The sequence below is a fragment of the Bos taurus genome, chromosome 17, assembly GCF_002263795.3.
Source record: "Bos taurus isolate L1 Dominette 01449 registration number 42190680 breed Hereford chromosome 17, ARS-UCD2.0, whole genome shotgun sequence".
NCBI lineage: Eukaryota > Metazoa > Chordata > Mammalia > Artiodactyla > Bovidae > Bos > Bos taurus.
The window spans coordinates 50,756,552-50,774,035 of NC_037344.1; the positions used below are offsets into that span (position 1 = coordinate 50,756,552).

General features: G+C 51.3%; 1 protein-coding gene across 2 annotated transcripts in view; it reads right to left on the reverse strand.

Moving 5' to 3' along the window:
- The window catches only part of AACS (acetoacetyl-CoA synthetase), a 53,112-nt gene extending 36,085 nt beyond the window's left edge, over positions 1-17,027 (reverse strand). Inside the window, exons 1-5 of one of the 2 annotated variants that reach the window (NM_001163929.1) lie at positions 16,771-16,903; positions 8,780-8,883; positions 7,363-7,483; positions 5,710-5,823; positions 595-692 (exon numbers count right to left, since the gene is read on the reverse strand). In NM_001163929.1, coding sequence (NP_001157401.1) covers positions 595-692; positions 5,710-5,823; positions 7,363-7,483; positions 8,780-8,883; positions 16,771-16,903 — 570 coding nt within the window. Of the gene's footprint in view, positions 1-594; positions 693-5,709; positions 5,824-7,362; positions 7,484-8,779; positions 8,884-16,770 lie in introns of both variants that reach the window. The other variant, XM_010813886.4, reaches the window with a different exon arrangement.
- Between the last annotated feature and the right edge of the window lie 457 nt (positions 17,028-17,484).

The window sequence follows — 17,484 nt, forward strand, 5'->3', positions numbered from 1 at the left end:
ATCACATGTAACACACACTAATGTAGCCATTACACATGGCTGGACGTGAGGAATATTAAAGAAAGGAAGGAAGAATCATTTACTTGTAGGCTTAAGAGAAGATTTGGCTCTGGACTCTCCTGCTAATGCAGGGGTCACGGGTTCAATCCCTGGTCCAGGAAGATCCATCATGCTGCGGAGCAACTTAGCTCATGCACCTCAGCTATCGAGCCCACACACCCTAGAGCCCTTACTCTGCAACAAGAGAAGCTATTGCAATGAGAAACCTGGGCACTGCCAATAGAGGAGCAGCCCCTGCTTGCCACAGCTAGAGAAAGCTCAAGGGCAGCAATGAAGACCCAGTGCGGGTTAACCCAGTAAGTTAATTAATTAATTTAAAAAAACATTAAGCTCCTTCTGGCTCCTTCTCTCCCACGGATCACAAGTCACTGGCTGGGGAGACGGGAGGTCATAGTGAAGCCATTTTCCTTCCCATCTTGCTGGTCCCACCCTGCAGCTGCCCACACCTTGACCCAATATATCAGGCAGAAATCACAGGGAATGATTCCCTGCAGGGGTAGCACACCCAGGGCACTTGAGGGGACCCCGACTCACATTCACGCCAAAGTCTGGGGACGTGGAACTCCAGATGGCCCCAATGCTCGCAGCCGCCAGCATGGCCTCCACAGCATGCGCGCTGTTGGGCAAGTAGCCTGTGGAGAGGACACAGGGAGAACGCTTGGTCAAGGTGCGAGGATGCAGACTTTCAAAAGCACCTCCCAGAGCCAGGGCGGGAGTGGGGAGAGGGGCTGGCTGTGAAAGGTTCACAGAGTAGGGCCAGGCCCACCTGGACAGCTCCTGCTCAGATGCTGCAATCACCTGCTGCCAGCCTGACCGCTTCCTGTCATCACCCCCTCCAACCCACTCTGATCAGTGGCCCCCACCTAGATCCAGTCTGGCCTCTTCTCCCTCTGCTCTGGCACTGACTCTGGGCTCAGTCACAATAGCCTGCCTTCAGTTCTTCAGTTGTTTGAAGCTCCTGCTGCCTCAGGGCCTTTGCACAGGCTGCATGAGCTGTCTGGACACTCCCACCCACACCAGCCTTCCCTACTGGGCACACACTCATCCTTCAGCGCTGAATGCAAACGAAACTCCGTCAGGGAAGCCTTTTCCAAGGGCACTCCATGAACTCAGGTGCCTTGGCCAGTCACCCACAAAGCATGCCATATTTCTCCCTCACCAGATTTACCATAATATTCACCTAAGGAAAATCATAACTGGCAACTTATAACTGGTTCTCTTGAGAGGGCTGGGACTTTGACTGTCTTGTTCTCTGCTTTACCAAATGCCTTCTGTCACACCCTGCAGATCAAGGCCCTCTGGTGGGTGGATGTTTGGATGGAGGGAGGGGAGGAGAGGAGAGGAGAGGCTGTATGGGAATGAAGACAGAGCAGAGACATATACAAGCCTGAAAGGGGCTCAGGCCCGTCTTCAAGCTGGAGGCTGGGCTTCTACAGTGATAAAGGCGGAGAACCCTTATAGCCAAAGAGACTATGATCGATTAAACAGATTGTCTTAAATGCTCCAGAGGAAAGGATCTGTGCACAAGGCAGCCAGGAGTAGAAGGGCCAGGGCCTCCCCCGAGCACGGCTCCCTGGTTACACAAAAACCCTCTCTGCTTCAGCAACCCAGGCGCCCTGGACAGTTCTCCTCCTGCTCCTCCTCCCGCAGCTCTGAACTGCCTATTTGACAACAGTGGTGGGAACTTCCGTTTCTATGTGTTCACCTCATCTCCCAGGCTGGGTGTCCCGGGGACAGGAGCCCTACATCGCTCACTCAGCACCCAGGCTCCACCCAGCCCTGGCACATGGTAGGCCCATTGACAGACATCTGCTGCTGAGGAAAGAGTTAGCTGTGAATGTAACTGAAGTGTCTCCACCAGGCCATTGCCTGAGGCAGGGCGAGACTCACCACCCAGGGAGGTTGTGTGACCCTGCTGGCTCTGACACATGGCCAGGAGATACCCAATCCACAGATGAGGAAGAGTCATGAGCAGCTCTAACTTCATCCGCAAAGCTCTCCAAGCATTTCCCCATTCAAGCCCCTCTGCACTGAGGCTTCCTCACACTCGCTTCTGGGAAGCACAGTCCCCAGTCCTGGTAACTGTCATCAGGTCAAATCAATACTCTACTCCGACACTCAAGAAGCAGGGTGGCTGGGGGGGTGGGGTGCCACCCAGGACCAGCCTGATGCTGAGGAGCCAAGAACACGGGAGTAGGCATCCCCCAAAAAATCATGGCCAAGAGGCGCCCCCATATACCCTGTTTTCTGGTTCTCCTTCTCAGAAGTGTTTGCCTCAAAGGGAGGTTTTTTTTTTTTTTTTTTTTAATAAAAATAGGAGGGAAGAAAAATCACTGGAGGGTAGAAGAGCCTCTTGAGTTCCTTTTCTAGGCAGATTAAACTAGACCAAGAAAAGCCCAAGACATTGTGGTTTCAACCACAAAATGCCTGCTCTGACCCAGTACTCTCACGCAGTCATCCAATAAATACTCATTCTACACCTACTGTGTGCCAGGCCCCCGTGGACTGAGGTGGGGCCATGAACGGAAGACAAAGCCCCATCCTCTAGTCCTGGAGGACAGACAGACAGACATGTGCACACACACATACAAATAATCCTGTGATTTCAGGAAGCCAGTAAGGCGACAAATGTAAATGAGGTGCAGAGAGAGTGGCAATGGATTTCTGCGCAGGATGGCAGGGCCGGCCTCTGAGCAGAGACCTCAGTGAACCAGGGCGAACCCTTGGATCTACAGGGGAACATGCCATCCAGGGCTGAGACAGGCAGCAACATGGCAGTCATGGCCCTTCCTACGGATTCCTTTCCAGTCAGCTAACACTTAGTGAGTGCTCACTGCACACCCGGCTCCATCATCTGAGGAGGAGTGTCAGGGTCCAGCCCTGTCACACGGCTTACCCCAGGATAAGGCCACCCTCTCTGCAAACATACACCGAGCGCCAACTTTCAGTGAGACCCCCGGGAGAGGGGAGATGGGTAACAGTTATACCAACATGCCCGTGGCTTCTCCTGCTGACACCCTGGCCTGTGGTCCTGGTCCCATGACCCCTGGGGGCAGGGAGGGCAGCCTCACAGCTGGACCCCCCAGGCCTCATGGACTTTAGAGCCAAACAGAGGAGATCGATGATCAAATAATCACAAAAACCGAACAGAAAATTACTTGGGTTGGCCAAAAAGTTCGTTCGCGTTTTTCTGTACGCTGCTTGGCCAACCCAATACCAATGACAGATTCTCTGAAACAGAGGATGAGATGCCCACAGAGGATCCAATGGGGGCAACCAGGGGCTTCCCTGAGTGACACTATTTGCGGGTAAAGTTACAGGCCAGTGGGAGGAGGCCGGCTCCCCACAAAGGATCTGCTGGACACTTTGGAGGACAGCATTCAGGGGAGGACTGAGGAAAGGTGAGGGTGTAAGGAGGCAGGGGAAGGAAGCAAGAATGCAAGGCCTGTGCAGACCTGCCCCTGGGGGGCAGCAGGAGCTAGTGAGCTTCTGAGCAGGGGACAGACACCTTCAATGCCACAGGGGTTGGTGCCTCGAGCGAAGCCGTGTCGCCAGAGGACAGAGAAGCTCTCTCTTCTGGTTTAAGAACGAGATCTGATGTCTGATCCTGGAAGGAATAACTTAAACGCTGACCCCAGCGTCACAGCAAAAAGCACACAGAACCCCAGCTGGCTGTGGACTGGAAATTGTCCCTGGACGCCTCCTCGTTACTGGCCCTGCCTGGGATGCTGGAGGATGGGCAGGACTGAGAAGGCACACCTGACTTCTCTACCCACGAGGCACTCTGTACAACCAGTCAGGTCAGGCTCTCTACCACCCTGTTTAAAGATGAAAAAACTCGAGGCCCAGGGGAGGAGGATGTTCTCATTCAAACCCACAGGCCCACAGGCAGCACCAAGTACAGAAAGAAGGCCACCTGACTCCAGGGAGCCTGGTACCTTCGAAGCTGCTAAACAAATTCTCACCAGGAAGGACTACATGGGAGAAGCCACACTGAGTGAGAAAACCCTGGTGGGGATCCCCAGGGACAGTGTGGCCACCAGCCTGGCATGGGGAAGCTAGAGCCCAGGGGTCCTGCTCCTATACTGTAGCACCAAACAGTTACAATCGATTGTTTAACAGATCTGTGATGAGGTGTCCTGGCCATGAAATTTCATGCCTCATTATTAAGTAACTTGAGGATTTCCATGGCGGTCTAGCAGTTAGGACTCCACTCTTTTGCTGCTGAGGGCCCAAGTTCAAGCCCTGGTCAGGGATCTAAGAACCCACAAGCAGCATGGCCCAAAAATAAAAAAATAACAAGTTAACTCCTTATTTAAAATAATCTCCAGAGGCCAAGTATTTTCACATACTTTATGTTAACAACCTTGTGAACTGAAGCTGTCTGCATGCATGCATGCTAAGTCACTTCAGTTGTGTCCAACTCTTTGCAACCCTAATGGACTATATAGCCCTCCAGGCCCCTCTGTACATGGGATTCTCCAGGCAAGAATACTGGAGTGGGTTGCCGTTTCCTTCTCCCAGGGATTAAACCCGAGTCTCTTGCATCTCCTACAATGGCAGATGAGTTCTTTACCACTAGCACCACCTGGGAAGCCCTCTCATTTAAATCAACACCCAGTGTTTTATAATGAAATTCTTTCCACATTTAAAAAAAATGAATTGGTGAATTTTCTCCCCTGGACCTCGGTTTTTCATCTGGGAAACAAGCAGGTTGGCGGCACCACCCCTGACAGCTGTGCGGTGGAGGAAATCGGTCAGGTGAGTTTCCACTGATAAAACTCCCTCTGCTGGGTTTTTGGGATCAGTCTACAGCCATGTCAACACAAGCAGCAGAAATCACAGCATGGAAACTACCCTCTGAAATTCCTCCAGAAACCATTGCATTGGAGGTGGGCAGACGCAGAAAATGCAGCAGCCAGCTTTTCCCGGCCTTGGGAGAGTCAGTGGTAAAGAACCCAACTGCCAATGAAGGAGACACATGAGACTCAGGTTCGATCCCTGAGTCATGAAGTTCCCCTGGAGGAGGAAATGGCAACCTACTCCAAAATTTTTGCCTGGAGAATCCCATGGACAGAGGAGCCTGGTGGGCTACAGTCCATGGGGTTGCAGAGAGTCAGACATGACTGAGCATGCATGCAACTGATGAACTCTCTGGCTTGTGTTTCATTTAAGGACTACATTTTGGAATCTCCCTGGCAGTCCAGTGGCTAAGAGTCAGTGCTCCCAAAGCAGGGGGCCCAGGTTCAATCCCTGGTTAGGGAACTAGATTCCAAATGCCATAAGTAAGAGTTTATATGCCACAACTAAAGATCCTACACATCGCAACTAAGAGTGGGCACAGTCCCATAAATAAATTAAAAAAAAATTTTTTTTAAAAAAGGACCATGTTTCATTAAAAAAAAAAATATACAGCTGTGAACACTGGCTCCCACTCAGCATGAAGACACGCTCACGCTGGGGCGGGGAGCCGAGGACCCTCACAGCCCAGCTCACTCCCGCCAGGCCATACTTTCAGGGATCGTCCTTCCTGGTCTAGTTTGCGCGGTACACGTATACACAAGGCCGTGGGCAACCTGACCCAACTCCACCGCATTTCTTCCCAGCCACTCCCCTTTTCCCACAGTGACAGGAGCCAGAAATACCCACCAACGACCCGATCTCCTCTCCTCACGCCCATCTTCCTCATTGCTGCTGCAAACAAAGCCACCTGTTGCCGCAACTCTTCAAAAGTCACCTTCACGATCTCCTCCTTGCCTTCCCCTGGGAAGAGCAAAGGGATAGGTCATCCACGGACTGTCCTATAAAGAGAGGCTCTGATCTTCGAAAAAGATACACGCACCCCAGTGTGCATAGCAGCCCCATTTACAATAGCCAGGACATGGAAGCAAGCTGGATGTCCATCGACTCGTGAATGTATAAAGAAGACGTGGTACGTATACACAATGAAATATTACTCTGCCATAAAAAAGAACAAATTTGAGTCAGTTCCAGTGAGGTGGATGAACCTAGAGCCTGTTATACATTGTGAAATAAGTCAGAAAAAGAAAACAACATATACTATATTAATACCTATATATGGAATCTAGGAAAATGATATTGATGAACCTATTGGCAAGGAAGGAAAGGAGATGCAGATGCAGAGAATGGACTTGCAGACACTGGGGAAGCGAGAGCGTGAGGCGATTGGAGAAGGCGACATCAACACATATACACTATCAGGCGTAAGACAGCTGGTGAGAAGTGGCTGTGTAGCACAGGAGGCCAGTCTGCACTGTGATGACCTGGAGGGCTGAGATGGGGGGAGGGGAGGGAGGAAGGGGATGCATGTAGAATCATGGCTGATTTGTGTTGTCGTATTGCAGAAACCAACATGACATGGTAAAAAAAATTTTTTTTTAGTTTAAAAAAAAACAAAAAAAGATTCTAGGGAATTCCCTGGTGGTCCACTGGTTAGGGCTCCACGCTTCCACTGCAGGGGGATTGGGGCTGATCCCTGGTTAGGGAACTAAGATCCCACACTCCACACAACCAAAAAACAAAGTAAATTTTTCAAAAAAGAGAGAGAGATTCTGAGTCACAGACATGGATGAAGCTCACACCTGTACAAATACAGGTTAGAAAACATGCCTGGGAGACGTTACACAGATACAGAGAATGCAAAGCAAGATACAGATTTACCCAACGTTACGGAAAAGAAAAGCCATGGGAAAGGGCACCTCTGAGACACACTCAGAATCTGCCGTTAAAAATTTTCTCTTTTTACTATTGGCAATGCTTTTATAAAGTGAAGAATTCTTTGATTTGGTTGTGATTTTTTAAATATATATAACTTTCCAAGGGCTGGGGGAGGAAAAGGAGAAATCAATGTTGAGTGGGTACAGAGTCTCAGTGACAAAGTTCCAGAGATCTACTGCATGGCAATGTGAATATACTTAACACCACTGAATTGGACACTCAAAAAATGGTTAAGATGGTGAAGTTACTATTTTATGTTCTCATCACACACGTGTACACACACACACACACACACACACACACACACACACACATACACACACACACACAAAACCCAAAGGTCCCAAGATATTGTTTGGAAATAAGATATCAGATACTGAATGCTTCAGAATCGGGACTTCCCTGCCAGTCCAGTGGTTAGAACTCCACACTTCCAGGGCAGAGGGCCAGGGTTCGACCCCTGGTCCAGGAACTAAGATCTCTAACGCCACCTAGTGCAGCCAAAAAATTAAAACAAAAAATACACACTAAGAGAGGAAAACCCGAGCAGTTGCTGGGACTCACGTGCGACATAAAGGGCCACTCGGTCGTTTTCTTTGTGTTGCAGGAGGTTTTCTGCGTAGTTGAGGCGACTGCCTTTGAACCACTCAGGCACGTCGGCGATCCCTTTGGATGTGTCCACGACCTAGAGGGACAACAGCAAACCAAGACACACATGCACGAGAGGGTAACACCAAGGATGCGCACAGGAAGCCAACTGACCAACCAGCCCAAAGCCACACTAGATCGTTTTATGGACTAAATGCTGACCTGGCCAGAAGTCTGGAAACTGAAAATAGAAACAAATCTGGTACTGTGTACCTTACAGCTGCTGAGAGATCTTAAGCATTCTAACCAAGGGGGAAAAAAAGGTACCTGTGTGAGGTGATGGCTGTGTCAATTAGCTTGGTAATCATTCCACAAGATATGTATATATATATTAAGTCATCACATGTACACTTGAAATACATAATTATACATAGCGATTATTCCTCGCTAATGTTAAAAAAAAAATTAATGCCAATGGAAAATACCACCCCCGTTAATTTACTCTGTCAACAACTATTAAGCCCCTACTTTATGAAAGATGCTAATGAGAGAAAGTAAATAAGACAGACATGGCAGCCGCCCAGTGTTCCAGGTGTGACCAGGAGCATGGAAACCAGGGGGTCAAAGTGCAGGGCCTACCTGACCCTCCCACCAGAGTTTTCAGAAAGCAGGATCCCTGCCTGTGTCCTCAGGGGCTGGAACCTTGGTTTTCTTCCCCAAGTGCCTGCAGATGAACCTTTCAGAATGGCTCATCTCACAATGAAACCAACAACACAACAAATGATTCTTTGAATAACAGAGTTCCCAGTCCCTGGATATTTATTGAGCATAAAGAGCTGGGATTTTTCCTCTGAAATCCAGGTTAGGAACTTCCCTGGTGGTCCAGTGGTTAAGACTGAGCTTCTACTGCAGGGGGCATGAGTTTGATCCCTGGTCAGGGAACTAAGATCCCACATGCTGCACCACCAAAAATAAAATCCAAGTTAACAACAAAACTGATAGTTTTAAAAACAATTATGTGAATGCATGTAGCATCACTGGATGTATACTTTAAAGCGGATAAAATGGTAAATTTTGTGTTATGTGTATTTTACCACAACTCTAACAATTTTTATTAAAATAAAAACAAAGTGATGCCCTACTCTTATGGCAAGACAGGGCCTGGGATCCATGCTCACTGGGGGGCTCCAAGACTGCAGAGTACCCATGAGGTCCTTGACCCCAAAACAATCCCCCAACAATTCTCTGAGGCAATGACTTTTTCCCACTGTTGTGAGGATTTAAAATAAGATGGGATTTAGTCTTCCCCCAAATTAACACTCATAACCACGATCCCCCCAAATTAATGATTTTGCTACGTAGAAAAGAATGTGTAAGTGAAATCTCTATTTACCTCATCATACATGCGTGAGAAGACAATTCCACTGAATTTCCAGAATTCTGCCCAGAAGTCTGAATACGACTCAACTGACCAATGATACAGGTCATCATAATTTTCTGGAAAAAAAAGACATATAGCTCAGATAAATCTTAGAAGGAAACTTAGTTCAATGACAAGATGGAGTTACATGTGTCTGAAGGCTTCAAAGGCATCTGATGAGAAAGGATCTTGGGAGAGCAGGGCACCTTAATCTTTGTTGAAGCAAACCCACCACTCCTAGTCCCCAAAAAGAACCAAAGCAATGAGACAGCTGATTTTTTTATCTTAACCAGCATGCCTGAGACCATGGACTCTGGACCCAGAAGGCCTGGGTTCAAATCCTGGCTTGGCCATTTGTTAGCTGTGAGGCTTCAGGCAAGCTCTGTAAGTGCTATGTTTCTGTTTCCCCATCTGTGAAATGGAAATGATTAATAACAACCTGCTTCACAGGGCAAATATGAGGATTTCAATGAGTCCAGGTATAAAATACTTAGGGGCTTCCCAGAGGTAAAGAATCCATCTGCCAATGCTGGAGATGCACATTCAATCCCTGGGTCGGAAAGATTTCCTGGAGGAGGGCATGGCAACACACTCCAGTATTCCTGCCTGGAGAATCCCATGGACAGAGGAAGCTGGCAGCCTACAGTCCGTAGAGTCACAAAGAATTGGACACGACTAAAGTGACTTAGGAGAAGACAATGGCACCCCCTCTAGTACTCTCGCCTGGAAAATCCCATGGATGGAGGAGCCGGGTGGGCTACAGTCCATGGGGTCGATAAGAGTCGGACACAGCGACTTCACTTTCACTTTTCACTTTCATGCACTGGAGAAGGAAATGACAACCCACTCCAGTATTCTTGCCTGGAGAATCCCAGGGACGGGGGAGCCTGGTGGGCTGCCATCTATGGGGTCGCACAGAGTCGGACACGACTGAAGCAACTTAGCAGCAGCAAAGTGACTTAACACATTATTAGACCCTATAAACTCAGAAAATGTAAATAGGTTTGCAAATTCAGTCCAAAACTGGAAGCTTGCCAATGACTCTTCATGCCAAGACAATGCTATGGGGATTTTTTTGTATTATTTACTTATTTTAATTTTTGAGTAAGGGCTACATTCAAACTTATTCTACAGTGTCTATAGCGATTCCCTGGTGGCTCAGATGGTAAAGCGTCTGCCCTCAATGCGGAAGACCCAGGTTTAATCCCCTGGAGAAGGAAACGGCAACCCACTCCAGTACTCTTGCCTAGAAAATTCCATGGATGGAGGAGCCTGGTGGGCTACAGTCCATGGGGTCACAAAGAGTCGGACACGACTGAGCAACTTCACTTACTTACTTACTTACATTCACAGGATTCAAAATTACAAAGTAAATAAAAGATTACATGGTTAAAGAAAAAAAAAGCCTCCTTCTCTCTTACCCCCACAACCCTCTAACTTTTCTGGTCCAGAAGTAACCAGTGAAAGAGATTTTTTTGTGTGTGACCTTGCAGATTTTATGTGTCAGCAAATACATTCCTCTGCCTCCCACTTTTACACAAATGGAGGCATGTTCTTCTCAGCAGGTTCTAATCCTGGGACCACGGGCAAGTCCTGTCCCCTCTTTGGGCCTTTTTAATCTCAGTATGTTTTCAACAGGACTTAAAATTCATCCACTGGTGCCCCCAGGGATGATAACAGTTCAGCAGGAAGCTGACCAACAGGTCATGTTCTCTCATTGCATCACTCAACTACAGTTTTCATTGTCCTCATCAGGGGTGTATCCAGAGAATGAGACATAGTGATCCCTGCCCTTAGATCCCTGTCCCTCCTCCATGTGGCATCCAGTAAATTTTTTAAGTTTTTTTTTTTTTTGGCTGCACCGGATCTTAGTTATGGCATGTGGGATCTAGTACCCTGACCAGGGATCGAACTTGAGACCCCTGCATTGGAAGCTCAGTCCTAGCCACAGGACCACCAGGGAAGTTCCAGCATCCAGGATTTGTTCTCAGTCATGCCGGACATGGGAGGTGGAGGAAGAGAGCAATTGCTGAGAGTCAGGGCGGCAGGGGCAAGAGACTAGGACCAGGGAGGAGGCCAAGAGCCCAGGCCATGGGGCATCTATGACAGCACAGATCCGGGCAAAGTAGGAAGAGTCAGCACAGCTGTGATGAGGGGAAGGGGAGGCCTTAGGGCTCTGAGTTCAAGAAAGAAAGCTGGTGTCCCAGCAACGATGCCTGCCCGTCCTCCAAACCCTGCAAGAGAACCTCCCCCAAGCCCTGCCCTATATCTACTCAAGCCAGGGGCCACAGCCCAGGTCAACCAAGCTCACAGGGAAAGACACCGGGGATGGTTGCATCTGGGAGCCTGGAGCCAGCCCTGACTCTAGACACAGTGCTTGGGGACCTTAGGTGGGCCACGCTGTCTCTCTGGGACTGTTTCTCTAGAGTATCATCTGGAAACTGGCTGGAGACAGCCCCGGGTCCTCCCATAAAAGTGCAGGGTTAACCTGTCCCCCAGGGCCAGGCTGGATGACTGGCATTGAGCCTCAGCTCTTGTCACTTACTAGACAGGGACCTTGGGCTGGCTGCTTCACCTCTCTGAGCCTCAGCATCCTCACCTGTGACACGGGGACAACTGCAGAGAGCACGCTGCTCAGACACTGGCTTCAGGGCCGACCATCCGGGTGCAAGTCCTGCCACTCTCTAAACTGGCTGATGTCACCCAAGTCATTAATCTTCTCTGGGCCTCCGTCTCTTCCAAGTAAGATAATGGTACTTATCGTGGGGTCACTGCAAGGACTGCGTGAGTCAAATCACAGAAAGCACTAAGAACAGTGCTTGTCAGAGAGGAGGGCCCAACCAAGAGTGTTACCCTGAGCATCACTCGTGACACACGACAGGCCTCCTGGCCGCACCACACGAGCTCAGACAAGGAGACAGGGATGAAAAAGCACGTGTTAGCAGGAGCCTGCCGCCATGTTCCCCGTCAAGGGAGGCAGTGAAAGGCCCAGGGCGCTTCTCCAGCAGCAGAGCCTCCGGGAAGCCTGGGGGAGACCACACTAGAAAAACAGGCCCTGCAGGTCCTCCCTCTCCCAGGCTTTTTTTTTTTTTTAATCATCTTGATCCTCACAAATTGCAAAGAGCTCTGGCACCAAACCACCCACCCACCCCTCCAACCCCGCCCAGGCTGACACAAGAGATGGAGCCGGAGCTTGAAATGCAGGCCTCCCCTGAAGACCTTGATAGCCCATCACAAACTGCATCCCCAACAGCATCTAGCAGGGTGGAGGAATGTAACCAGCCTGCCGACCCAAGAGGTGGAGGTCACAACGCCATCTCAACTTCCCAATGACCCATGGAGAAGTGGGTGGAGTTTGTGCCCAAACTCTCCCACCGTCCACAACTCTCCAGTCAAGCAGGGACTCCAGGGCTTCTGTTCACACACATACACCCCAACCTGGGCTCAGAGGCTACGATCCGGACACCTGGGTGACCAACCACAGGCATGTCTCATTCAGTCTGCACAATGCTCAGAAAGAAACAGAAGCAGCTGATACTAAATTTGGGTTTCTGAATGAAATTCAGAATTTCTGGCTTCTCCCAAGAAGACAGGTGTCTTGATTGTGGGAGCTGGCCAACAGGTGTCCCCTCCCTGCCCCCAGCTGAGCCAGTCTGATCCAACCAACCAACCAGCTGTTACAGAAACGACTTGAGTGCCTTGTGAGGCTGGGTCAGAAGGTCATAAGGGCACTGCAGTTCTTGCTGTCATGATCACCTGCTCTGCGAGAAGCCAATGACCACATTGGGAGGAACTCAAGCAGTCCTAGGTGGCAAGTAGCGGAGGCCCCCTGCCCACAACCAGCAATGACTCACTGCCATGCGAGCCAGCCCCTGAATAGTGTGGCTGCCAGCCCCGGTCCAGCCTTCAGATGAGAACAGATAGACGCAGCCTTGGGAGACCCAAAGCTAGAACTGTCCAGCTAAGCCCCCCAAGAAGCCTGGCCCATGGAAACTGAGAGATACTAAATGTCTACTGTCGTTTACTGTCACTAAGTCCTGGGGTGATTCGCAATGAAGCAACAGGCAGCAGTCACACATGATGACAAACAGCTAAAGCAGGTAACAGCCGCCCCACCTGGCCCTTCACACACATGCCAGAGGCAACCTGATACCGCAGCTCAGGGCACTGACTCCAGCCCTACTGGTCACAGCTATGAGACCTTAGCCAAGACTCTGAGCCTCCAGTTTCTCAGCTGGGAAACTTGATGAGAGCCCCAACTATTTGGCCAGGTTACTAAGAATTAAGTTAGTTAATCCATGCAAAGTTCCCAAATGAGGCCTGGCGTGTAGCAAGGGCTCAATAAACATTCACTGTTATTAATATCTCATCACCTGCCTGGTCCCTGCAGGCCTCTGAGTTTATAAGCCCCGCCTGCAGCTTCACTGGCTTCTTCCTCCCCACCTGTGAGAATTCTGACCCGCCTACACCTTTCACATCTCAGCTCAAGGTCCTGTCAGCCCCCTTTACCAGCATCCTAATAGCCTTGGAGCTCAGAAGGTGTGCAACACACGCCCCTACACACACTGCTCAGTGCTGCTACCTTTGTGAGAGCCTTCTCCCCACAAGGACACTTGAGCTGTTTGAGAATGGAGACCAGGCCTTCTTTGTGTTGGCCAGTTTTCCCCCAGATGCTGGTATGCAGAGATGAGTTGCAGTTTGTGATGTAAAGACACTTGGCCCAGTCCTCCAGAACAGCATGTACTGGGACTTCCCTGGTGGTCCAGTGGCTAAGGCTCGGGGCTCCCAATGCAAGGGGGCAGGGTTCGACCCCTAGTCAGGGAACTAAATCCCACATGCTGCAACACAGATCAAAGACCCCATGTACTACAGCTAAAAGACCTAGCACAGTCATATATATATATATATATATATATATATATATATTCTTTTTAATGGCTGTGTATAAAAAGCAAAAAGTAACGTGTACCATAAAGCTGGTGGCCTCCCCTAATGACCGAGAGCTGGTGCATGTAGTATGCCCCCTGGGGCCTTGAAAACAAGGCCAAGTGTCACAGGGCTGCAGGCTGCCCCCAAGGTCTGCACCCAGAGGACCCCAAGGTCTAGATGGGCATGCTGTGGATTCCCAGACGAACTCTGCTGGAAGCCATGACAAAAGCCAACCAACCTACGGTTCTGGTCCTGGAAGAGACTGCATAGTTCCAGGGAGGCCCTGCCCCTCCAAAACACAAGGATAGAATCCTCCCACTGGCAGTGGTCTTGGTGGGGCTGGAGAATGCCCCCCGACTCGTCCCATCTCAGGGTTGCAGTAGGGCTGAGCCAGTCTGTGAGGACGCATCCCTTGCTCTCTCCCTACATCCAACAAGAGCATTGCTCAGTGCTGCCTACCAGCCACACACCAGCCATTGCTGATGGCACAGACAAGTTCAAGAGTGCTGTGTTTAAGCAAATAAGAAGGCTAAATAGGGGATTCCCTGATGGTCCAGTAGGTAGGACTCCATGCTTCCACTGCAGGGGGCACAGGTTCAATCCCTAGTCAGGAAACAAAGATCCCACATGCCTCACAGGCCAATAAAAAAAACATGCTCACGACTAACCGAAAAGGCAAGACAGGTTAAAAGTCCAAATTATATGCAATTGGAGAGAGAGGAAAAGAAAGCGGTAAAGAGAATAATCAGAGAGGACAGCATTTGAGTTGGCTCCTAAAGCAAAGCCCAAGATGTCCAGGGCCAGGCCTGTGGAAAGAAGAGAAGCAGGAGTAGAAGAGGAGGAAGAGGAAAAAAAAAAAAAAAAGGTCTAAAGCACTCCCAGACCAAGAGAGGAGCCCCACTCAGCTCAGCTGATGCCACCTGTGGGGACATGAACCCATCATCACGGGCCGGTGGGTTTGCCAAAGAAGCTGGAAATCTTGCTTTTCCTATGCAGTCTCTCAAGGAGACTGCAACTCAGTGTGAGAAGCCCAAACTAATTCTGCAGCTTCACCCTGGCCAGCAGGCCACCAGTCCCAGCCTTGAAGGGCAGACAGAAGTTGGACAGACAGTCTGGGGGCTACTGGTGCCTGCCAGTGTCTGCTCAGCCACCCCCGGCCAGGTGTGGCAGAGCGCTCAGCCTGATGGCCTTCACGCCCAGCCAATGATGTCAGTCCTCTCATTATGTCCATTTTACAGATGAGGGAAACCAAGGCTCGGGAGATCCAGTGACTTCCCTCTGACCACACAGCTAGTAAGTGGCAGAGCCAGTTCAGAATCCCGGCAGTTAGGTGATAGCTCAGCCTCACGCGTCTCGCAGGACTGCCCTTCTGTGAAATCATTTTGTAAAGAGTCAGGGAGAACAGCTGGCAGAAGAAAAAGAGACATGGAATCAAGGCACGGAAACACAAAAGAAGGATGTGGTTCCACTCCTGGCTCTTGGTGGGAATCAAGTCTGTGCCCCAGGGAGTTTCCTGGTGGTCCAGTGGTTGGAACTCTGTGCTCTCACTGCCAAGGGCCCAGGTTCAATCCCTGGTGGGGGAACTAAGATCCCAGAAGCCGTGCGGTGTAACCAAAAAGAAACAACTCTGTCCCCCAATCTAACACACATTAACTTACCAACTATTACCTAAAAAAAGGCCTAGGGAGTAATAAGCCACACCTGTCACCAGGGAGCAGGCAGCCGGGAGAGGGAGGGAGCTGGGTGAGCAAGGGAAGGGGCTACCTGTGGAAGCTATGATGCCCACTGTGCTGTGGAGGACATGCAAGCTGCCAGGTGGCAGGATGTGCAAATCCACGGTCAACAAGGAGCCATTGTGAGTCTCAGAGCCCAGGTGTGACCAACCAGACCTTCACTTCAAGGCTGCTCAGGCAAAGCCCGCAGGCAGCAGGTACTAAAGAGAAGAGAAGCAGGAAGGAGGAAAACCAGCCAGTGTTCAGGGAAGAGGAAACCAGGGCCCCCTGGGAGATGCGGGCACTGGGGTGGAAAGGGGACCATGCTGGAAGGCAGACGACCCGTCTCCATTCCTGTGGGGCTCCCTGAGGACAGTGATGCCACCAACAGAACCACAGGAGTCCCTGTAGCCGGCAGAGGGGCGAGACGAGGGGGAAAGGGTCACAATGAGATGAAAAATCGCTGAAGGGAGGATGCAGGAAGTAGGTGGACAGCCAGATAGAGCTGGGGGAAAGCTTCTCACTCAGAAAAGGGCCATCGCACCCAGGTGGCTCCTGAGGACAGGGAGGGAGCTGGAAGCGGGGTACTGGCCTAGGTTCTGTTTGGGGCTGGGAGTGTAAACACATAAGGGGAGGAATTCCACCCCAATCCCAGAGACAGCCTCCTGCCTGAGCATCATCCATCTCCTGGATGCCCAGAATCTAGGCTGGCCTCTACCAGGGTCAGCCTGCGGGGGGGCGGGGGGAGAGAGGGGGGTGCAGTGAGGGGTCAGCACCAGGTAATGTGGCTGCCAAGTGACCCACCCCTCAATAGAAGGGAAGAGCTAAGGGTCAAAGAAGACCTGGGTCAGAGAGACAGAAGCCCCCGGGATGTGAGGGCAAGACTCCAGGGAGAACTCCTCACAGGTAGGAATGGCTAACAAGGGATCTCTCGGTCCACAGGGGTTCCAAGACCAGAGGGGCTACCCTACCAGAGAGATGGATACTGCAGAGAAGAGGAGACTGGCTCCCCGAAAAGAGAGGAAGTGACACCCCGCACAGACACGCGGGCAAAACCCCACAGTCAGAAGATGTCCCACCCCCTAGGGCGGGCTCCCCCCTGTCCAGTGGCTCCTCCAACCCCCAGAGGCGGGAAGATGAAAATCAGGAGACCATTCCAACAACTAAGATGGGCCCTGACGCCAACGTCCAGGAAAAAGGGGCTCCCGGGACTCCAGGAATAATGTCCCTCGGATGGCCAAGGGAGGAGCCCGATTTCTGAAAGCCCCTGGTCCAGCCAAGAGGTGGCCGGGGAGCCCCCCGGGACGCTCACCCCGCACTCACCCAGTGCCAGGCCGCAGGCGGCGCCCACTGCTGCCCGGAAGCGGTCCATCTGCGTGTTCTTCTTGCTGTCAGGCTCCCACATCACCTGGCACTCCAGGATCTCCTCCCGCCCGGCCCGTGGCTCCTTGGACATGGCTGCGGCGGAGAAGGCCGGGGCTGCGCGGAGGACCGGGAGCAGGCCGGGGACCGAGCCGGGGGCGGCAGCAGAGGCCGGGAGCGGGACCCCGGGCGAGCGGCGAGGCAGACGTGGAGCAACTGCACGCGGAGCAGCCGCCCCGCCCGAACTCCCAGAGAGCCCCGCCCCCCAAATCCCCCGACCTGCGAAGGCCCCGCCTCTCCCGAATGTAACCCTCCGCGGGCGCCGCGCCTCGAAAAGGAGTGCTGCCGCTGCTCCGGGACTACCCTGCGCACGCCCACCCGGTGGTGCTGCGCAGGCGCGTTGGGCTCGGCTCCCCAGCCTCACCTGCAGCGCGAAGGGGTTAAACCAGGGCCGGGAGTCGAGGTAGAGACCGCAGGCTCGTTCATGTATTCTTTCGTTCACGATTGATTTTTTTTTTTCTTTTTTTTTGTTTTGGTCCTACCCGTATTTACTGAGCACCTCCTGGGTACCGGGCACCGTGTAGGCTTTGCAGATACATCACCGAGCAAAGCGTTAATTCCTGCCCTCAGTCAACAGGAGATAAGGGGTAGGGGACAGGTGTGGGGAGGAGCGGG